The sequence below is a fragment of the Oncorhynchus clarkii genome, chromosome 19, assembly GCF_045791955.1.
Source record: "Oncorhynchus clarkii lewisi isolate Uvic-CL-2024 chromosome 19, UVic_Ocla_1.0, whole genome shotgun sequence".
NCBI lineage: Eukaryota > Metazoa > Chordata > Actinopteri > Salmoniformes > Salmonidae > Oncorhynchus > Oncorhynchus clarkii.
In genome coordinates this window covers 72501-81531 of record NC_092165.1, presented here as the reverse complement: position 1 = coordinate 81531, position 9031 = coordinate 72501, and the positions used below count along the sequence as shown (strand labels likewise).

General features: G+C 45.4%; 1 protein-coding gene across 1 annotated transcript in view; it reads left to right on the top strand.

The window, feature by feature from the left end:
* Positions 1-2303: 2303 nt before the first annotated feature.
* The window catches only part of LOC139374069 (N(6)-adenosine-methyltransferase non-catalytic subunit METTL14-like), a 20584-nt gene continuing 13856 nt past the window's right edge, over positions 2304-9031 (top strand). Inside the window, exon 1 of the mRNA XM_071115050.1 lies at positions 2304-2508. Coding sequence (XP_070971151.1) covers positions 2443-2508 — 66 coding nt within the window. The 5' untranslated portion in view covers positions 2304-2442. The remainder of the gene's footprint in view (positions 2509-9031) is intronic.

The window sequence follows — 9031 nt, the reverse complement described above, 5'->3', positions numbered from 1 at the left end:
TAAACCCTTTAACTGACCTTAGATCAGTGTAATGGGGTGCAGTCTCTCTGGATAAACCCTTTAACTGACCTTAGATCAGTGTAATGGGATGCAGTCTCTCTGGATAAACCCTTTAACTGACCTTAGATCAGTGTAATGGGATGCAGTCTCTCTGGATAAACCCTTTTACTGACCTTAGATCAGTGTAATGGGATGCAGTCTCTCTGGATAAACCCTTTAACTGACCTTAGATCAGTGTAATGGGGTGCAGTCTCTCTGGATAAACCCTTTTAATGACCTTAGATCAGTGTAATGGGATGTAGTCTCTCTGGATAAACCCTTTAACTGACCTTAGATCAGTGTAATGGGATGCAGTCTCTCTGGATAAACCCTTTTACTGACCTTAGATCAGTGTAATGGGATGCAGTCTCTCTGGATAAACCCTTTACTGACCTTAGATCAGTGTAATGGGATGCAGTCTCTCTAGATAAACCCTTTAACTGACCTTAGATCAGTGTAATGGGATGCAGTCTCTCTGGATAAACCCTTTTAATGACCTTAGATCAGTGTAATGGGATGCAGTCTCTCTAGATAAACCCTTTAACTGACCTTAGATCAGTGTAATGGGATGCAGTCTCTCTGGATAAACTCTTTTACTGACCTTAGATCAGTGAAATGGGATGCAGTCTCTCTGGATAAACCCTTTTACTGACCTTAGATCAGTGTAATGGGATGCAGTCTCTCTGGATAAACCCTTTAACTGACCTTAGATCAGTGTAATGGGATGTAGTCTCTCTGGATAAACCCTTTAACTGACCTTAGATCAGTGTAATGGGATGTAGTCTCTCTGGATAAACCCTTTAACTGACCTTAGATCAGTGTAATGGGATGTAGTCTCTCTTTATAAACCCTTTAACTGACCTTAGATCAGTGTAATGGGATGTAGTCTCTCTGGATAAACCCTTTAACTGACCTTAGATCAGTGTAATGGGATGCAGTCTCTCTGGATAAACCCTTTTACTGACCTTAGATCAGTGTAATGGGATGTAGTCTCTCTGGATAAACCCTTTAACTGACCTTAGATCAGTGTAATGGGATGTAGTCTCTCTAGATAAACCCTTTAACTGACCTTAGATCAGTGTAATGGGATGTAGTCTCTCTGGATAAACCCTTTTACTGACCTTAGATCAGTGTAATGGGATGTAGTCTCTCTGGATAAACCCTTTAACTGACCTTAGATCAGTGTAATGGGATGCAGTCTCTCTGGATAAACCCTTTAACTGACCTTAGATCAGTGTAATGGGATGTAGTCTCTCTGGATAAACCCTTTAACTGACCTTAGATCAGTGTAATGGGGTGCAGCAAGTCTCTCTGGATAAACCCTTTAACTGACCTTAGATCAGTGTAATGGGGTGTAGTCTCTCTGGATAAACCCTTTACTGACCTTAGATCAGTGTAATGGGATGTAGTCTCTCTGGATAAACCCTTTAACTGACCTTAGATCAGTGTAATGGGGTGCAGCAAGTCTCTCTGGATAAAAGCTTCTGCTAAATGGCACATTATTGTTATTAGGATACATTATATCATCAGTGTCTGGGGTCAAAGGTCATCCTTCTATGTAAAGCAGTAGCTGGGTCGTTCCATCAAATGACTGCCTATTGTCCCTATGATATTTTAAGTAGAAATTGTGCACCAATAGTGATTTTAAAATCCTGTTATATTCAAAGCAATGTATTTTTAATATAGACCACATGGAGAATTCAATATCCGATTTTTAATATCAATAAGGACTTGCTAAAGTGCCAAAATTCAGCATTGTGACATGACCCTCTGTGCACCGCCTGCATTGTGACACGACCCTCTGTGCACTGCCTGCATTGTGACATGACCCTCTGTGCACCGCCTGCATTGTGACACGACCCTCTGTGCACTGCCTGCATTGTGACATGACCCTCTGCTACTGGAAAGACCCTGCTACTGGAACAGCCCTGCTACTGAAACACAATAATCTCTCTTTCCTCCTGAAGTCTACACCTTCACTGCTCTCTACAGCAACATCTGAAAGCTATAGGTTGGTAGAGGCATGGGCTAGCTAGTGGAAGTTAACGCCCCTCTTCCAGCACACTTTGGGTGGAAGTAGAGAGAATTGGTGACAAACGGCCTTTCTGATGATCATTGTTCACAGTTTATTCACGGTGGAATAACGCGATACAACATCACCACCGTGTGGTCGCATCTACTCCATTGCACCAGCAGAAAGACAGGAACGCGACGAACTGTGACGCAAATCACATGCGCAGCATTCGAACCGGATGAACGTCATCACAACTCGACTAACGTTCATTGTTTTCGAGTAAAAAAGCTTTCGACCTCCGAAACCGCAGCAAGAAAAAAAACAAGTTTTAAACTATTTTTTTTGTGTAACTAACGAAATACTTTATTAAACTAATCACCGATAAAGAAATGAATAGTCGCCTACAGGAGATACGGGAAAAGCAGAAGCTGCGACGCCAGCTTCTAGCTCAACAGGTAGCTAGCTGTAGCTAAGCTAGTTATACTAGCTGGGGAGTTAACATGCGTTGTCTTCTTGTTTTTGATTTTATTGATTTATTCCACCTTTATTTAACCAGGTCGGCCAGTTGAGAACACCTTTATTTAACCAGGTTGGCCAGTTGAGAACACCTTAATTTAACCAGGTAGGCCAGTTGAGAACAGGTTCTCATTTACAACTGAAACCCCGACCAAGATAAAGCAAAGCAGTTCGACACATACTACAACACAGAGTTACACATAAACAAACATACAGTCAATAATACAGTAGAAAAACAAGTCTATATACAATGTGAGTAGACTGAGGTGAGATAAGGGGAGGTTACATGCTGGGCCACTAAAGCCTTTAGCCTGAGGGAAGAGACATCTATGTATCTAGCTACATAACTACCATACCTTGTGAGTTGACTAACATTTGTAGCTAATGTAAACAGTTAACGTTATGCTACGGTGTTTTTAACTGAATAGGATTAGGTCAACAGGTAATGTTATGCTACGGTGTTTTTAACTGAATAGGATTAGGTCAACAGGTAATGTTATGCTACGGTGTTTTTAACTGAATAGGATTAGGTCAACAGGTAATGTTATGCTACGGTGTTTTTAACTGAATAGGATTAGGTCAACAGGTAACGTTAGCTATTAGCATGACTTAACATGTCATTTACCTAGCACATCGTCTAAAGTGAGCCTCTAGTTAGCTATTAACTTGTTGTTAGTTAACAATCGGAGTTACTGTCCATATTGTTGTTATTTAGCTATTTTGGCTTATTTTGTGGCAGTGGAGTGATGCCAATTGACCTTGATTGAGTTGAGTGGAAAAAGCTAAACGTATATTATTTAATTAACCAACGCATGATAGTTGACCAAGTATCTTTTATCAACTCATAATAGTTACGTTAGCTAGCTATTGTTCGTCCTAGACTTTAGTTACTGTTATGACGTCAGAGCATTTTGTGCATATGATCGTAGCTAAGAGACGGATCGCTTCTAGATGAACCATTATCTCTGTGCATTAGAGGCGTCTCTAACATATGTTTATAGCTAAGAGACGGATGGCTTCTAGATGAACCATTATCTCTGTGCATTAGAGGCGTCTCTAACATATGTTTATAGCTAAGAGACGAATGGCTTCTAGATTAACCATTATCTCTGTGCATTAGAGACGTCTCTAACGTATGTTTGTAGCTAAGAGACGGATGGCTTCTAGATGAACCATTATCTCTGTGCATTAGAGGCGTCTCTAACGCCCAGAAAGATTCAAAATCCCACAATTAACCAGCTCTGCAACCGTTCATACCAAATATGGAGTGTCGCTGAACAACTGTCTTCATTTACTCCCGTTATGCCGGTGGATATATACACTAAACAAAAATAGAAATGCAACATGTAAAGTTTCATAACCTGAAATGATCAATAAGCACATAAAGCATATTTCGCTCAACTTTTGTGCTCTAATTTGTCAACATCCCTGTTAGTGAGTGTTTCTCCTTTACCAAGAGAATCCATCCATCTGAAAGGTGTGGCATATCAAGAACCTGATTAAACAGCATGATTGTTACACAGGTGCACCTTGTGCTGGGGACAATAAAAAGCCACAAAAATGCACATTTTTGTCACAACACAATGCCACAGATGTCTCAAGTTGAGGGAGTGTGCAATTGGTATTCTGACTGCAGGAATGTTCACCAGAGCTGTAGCCAGAGAATTTAATGTTAATTTCTGTACAATAAGCCGCCTCCAACGTCGTTTTAAAGAATTTGGCAATACGTCCAACCGGCATCACAACCGCAGACCACATGTAACCATGCCAACCCAGGACCTCCACGTCCGGCTTCTTCACCTGCAGGATCATCTGAGACCAGCCACCTGGACAGCTGATGAAACTGAGGAGTATTTCTGGCTGTGATAAAGCCCTTTTGTGGGGAAAAAAACACATTCTGATTGGCTGGACCTGGCTCCCCAGTGGGTGGACCTGGCTCCCCAGTGGGTGGGCCTATGCCCTCCCAGGCCCACCCATGGCTGAGCCCCTGCCCAGTCATGTGAAATCCATAGATTAGGGTCTAAGGAATTTATTTCAATTGATTGATATCCTTATATGAACTAAATCATTGAAGTTGTTGCATATATGCTTTTTGTTAAGTATATGTCAGTTAAGAACAAATTCTTATTTACAATGCGGCCGAATGCACGCCGCCCTACGGGACTCCCGATCACAGCCAGATGTGACGCCGCCCTACGGGACTCCCGATCACGGCCAGATGTGATGCAGCCTGGATTCAAACCAGGTACTGCAGTGACACCTCTTGCACTGAGATGCAGTGTCTTAGACCACTGCGCCATTCGGGAGCCCAGATTACACTGTTTCCATGAGGTGCCAAAGAGGATTATTTTTTAGATCGCTCCCGAATGGCGCAGTGGTCTGAGACATTGCATCTCAGTGCAGGTTGGGAGTTTACTACAACTCAATACATTCTAGTTGGCACCTCATGTTTACCTCATTACTGCCTTGCAGGTTGGGAGTTTACTACAACTCAATACATTCTAGTTGGCACCTCATGTTTACCTCATTACTGCCTTGCAGGTTGGGAGTTTACTACAACTCAATACATTCTAGTTGGCACCTCATGTTTACCTCATTACTGCCTTGCAGGTTGGGAGTTTACTACAGCTCATTTATTTATCCCTGTTTTGGAGGTAGATACCGGCTATAACTGGAGTAAATAAAGGTCATAGCGAATCTCCATATTTGGTGAATCAACTCATGTATTTTGGTGAATCAACTCATGTATTTTGACACAACGCTTGCAGAGCTGGTGAATGGGAGTATTAGTCTGAGGGTTTTATTTTTACATTCCGCACAGATACTGGTTCAGCTTGTAGCTAATCTTCGTATCTAACTAACTTGTCTGGTCCTCTCCTAGTTGGGAGCAAAGAGTGATAGCTTTTAGCTAACATTACTAGTTAACTAACTTGTCTGGTCCTCTCCTAGTTGGGAGCAAAGAGTGATAGCTTTTAGCTAACATTACTAGTTAACTAACTTGTCTGGTCCTCTCCTAGTTGGGAGCAAAGAGTGATAGCTTTTAGCTAACATTACTAGTTAACTAACTTGTCTGGTCCTCTCCTAGTTGGGAGCAAAGAGTGATAGCTTTTAGCTAACATTACTAGTTAACTAACTTGTCTGGTCCTCTCCTAGTTGGGAGCAAAGAGTGATAGCTTTTAGCTAACATTACTAGTTAACTAACTTGTTCGTTCCTGTCCTAGCTAAAATTACTAGTTAACTAACTTGTTTGTTCCTGTCCTAGCTAACATTACTAGTTAACTAACTTGTTCGTTCCTGTCCTAGCTAACATTACTAGTTAACTAACTTGTTCGTTCCTGTCCTAGCTAACATAACTAGTTAACTAACTTGTTCGTTCCTGTCCTAGCTAACATTACTAGTTAACTAACTTGTTCGTTCCTGTCCTAGCTAACATTACTAGTTAACTAACTTGTTCGTTCCTGTCCTAGCTAACATTACTAGTTAACTAACGTGTTTGTTCCTGTCCTAGCTAACATTACTAGCTAACTAACTTGTTCGTTCCTGTTCTAGCTAACATTACTAGCTAACTAACTTGTCCGTTCCTGTCCTAGCTAACATTACTAGTTAACTAACTTGTTCGTTCCTGTCCTAGCTAACATTACTAGTTAACTAACTTGTTCGTTCCTGTCCTAGCTAACATTACTAGTTAGCTAACGTGTTTGTTCCTGTCCTAGCTAACATTACTAGCTAACTAACTTGTTCGTTCCTGTTCTAGCTAACATTACTAGCTAACTAACTTGTCCGTTCCTGTCCTAGCTAACATTAATAGTTAACTAACTTGTCCGTTCCTGTCCTAGCTAACATTAATAGCTAGCTAACTGGTCCGTTCCTCCCCTAGCTAACATTAATAGCTAGCTAACTGGTCCGTTCCTCCCCTAGCTAACATTAATAGCTAGCTAACTGGTCCGTTCCTCCCCTAGCTAACATTAATAACTAGCTAACTGGTCCGTTCCTCCCCTAGCTAACATTAATAGCTAGCTAACTGGTCCGTTCCTCCCCTAGCTAACATTAATAGTTAACTAACTTGTCTGTTCCTGTCCTAGCTAACATTAATAGCTAACTAACTTGTCTGTTCCTGTCCTAGCTAACATTACTAGTTAACTAACAGTATAGGCACCTTTCCTCCCCTAACTAACTGGTCCGTTCCTCCCCTAGTTGTGAGCAGAGAGTGGGGACAGTATAGGCACCGTTCCTCCCCTAACTAACTGGTCCGTTCCTCCCCTAGTTGGGAGCAGAGAGTGTGGACAGTATAGGCGCCGTTCCTCCCCTAACTAACTGGTCCGTTCCTCCCCTAGTTGGGAGCAGAGAGTGGGGACAGTATAGGCGCCGTTCCTCCCCTAACTAACTGGTCCGTTCCTCCCCTAGTTGGGAGGAGAGAGTGCGGACAGTATAGGCGCCGTTCCTCCCCTAACTAACTGGTCCGTTCCTCCCCTAACTAACTGGTCCGTTCCTCCCCTAACTAACTGGTCCGTTCCTCCCCTAGTTGGGAGCAGAGAGTGGGGACAGTATAGGCGCCGTTCCTCCCCTAACTAACTGGTCCGTTCCTCCCCTAGTTGGGAGCAGAGAGTGGGGACAGTATAGGCGCCGTTCCTCCCCTAACTAACTGGTCCGTTCCTCCCCTAGTTGGGAGCAGAGAGTGGGGACAGTATAGGCGCCGTTCCTCCCCTAACTAACTGGTCCGTTCCTCCCCTAACTAACTGGTCCGTTCCTCCCCTAGTTGGGAGCAGAGAGTGGGGACAGTATAGGCGCCGTTCCTCCCCTAACTAACTGGGCCGTTCCTCCCCTAGTTGGGAGCAGAGATTGGGGACAGTATAGGCACCGTTCCTCCCCTAACTAACTGGTCCGTTCCTCCCCTAGTTGGGAGCAGAGAGTGGGGACAGTATAGGCGCCGTTCCTCCCCTAACTAACTGGTCCGTTCCTCCCCTAACTAACTGGTCCGTTCCTCCCCTAGTTGGGAGCAGAGAGTGGGGACAGTATAGGCGCCGTTCCTCCCCTAACTAACTGGTCCGTTCCTCCCCTAGTTGGGAGCAGAGAATGCTGACAGTATAGGCGCCGTTCCTCCCCTAACTAACTGGTCCGTTCCTCCCCTAGTTGGGAGCAGAGAGTGGGGACAGTATAGGCGCCGTTCCTCCCCTAACTAACTGGTCCGTTCCTCCCCTAGTTGGGAGCAGAGAGTGGGGACAGTATAGGCGCCGTTCCTCCCCTAACTAACTGGTCCCTTCCTCCCCTAACTAACTGGTCCGTTCCTCCCCTAGTTGGGAGCAGAGAGTGGGGACAGTATAGGCGCTGTTCCTCCCCTAACTAACTGGTCCGTTCCTCCCCTAGTTGGGAGCAGAGAGTGGGGACAGTATAGGCGCCGTTCCTCCCCTAACTAACTGGTCCGTTCCTCCCCTAGTTGGGAGCAGAGAATGCTGACAGTATAGGCGCCGTTCCTCCCCTAACTAACTGGTCCGTTCCTCCCCTAGTTGGGAGCAGAGAGTGCGGACAGTATAGGCGCCGTTCCTCCCCTAACTAACTGGTCCGTTCCTCCCCTAGTTGGGAGCAGAGAGTGGGGACAGTATAGGCGCCGTTCCTCCCCTAACTAACTGGTCCGTTCCTCCCCTAACTAACTGGTCCGTTCCTCCCCTAGTTGGGAGCAGAGAGTGGGGACAGTATAGGCGCCGTTCCTCCCCTAACTAACTGGTCCGTTCCTCCCCTAGTTGGGAGCAGAGAGTGGGGACAGTATAGGCGCCGTTCCTCCCCTAACTAACTGGTCCGTTCCTCCCCTAACTAACTGGTCCGTTCCTCCCCTAGTTGGGAGCAGAGAGTGGGGACAGTATAGGCGCCGTTCCTCCCCTAACTAACTGGTCCGTTCCTCCCCTAGTTGGGAGCAGAGAATGCTGACAGTATAGGCGCCGTTCCTCCCCTAACTAACTGGTCCGTTCCTCCCCTAGTTGGGAGCAGAGAGTGCGGACAGTATAGGCGCCGTTCCTCCCCTAACTAACTGGTCCGTTCCTCCCCTAGTTGGGAGCAGAGAGTGGGGACAGTATAGGCGCCGTTCCTCCCCTAACTAACTGGTCCGTTCCTCCCCTAGTTGGGAGCAGAGAATGCTGACAGTATAGGCGCCGTTCCTCCCCTAACTAACTGGTCCGTTCCTCCCCTAGTTGGGAGCAGAGAGTGGGGACAGTATAGGCACCGTTCCTCCTCTAACTAACTGGTCCGTTCCTCCCCTAGTTGGGAGCAGAGAGTGCGGACAGTATAGGCGCCGTTCCTCCCCTAACTAACTGGTCCTTTCCTCCCCTAGTTGGGAGCAGAGAGTGGGGACAGTATAGGCGCCGTTCCTCCCCTAACTAACTGGTCCGTTCCTCCCCTAACTAACTGGTCCGTTCCTCCCCTAGTTGGGAGCAGAGAGTGGGGACAGTATAGGCGCCGTTCCTCCCCTAA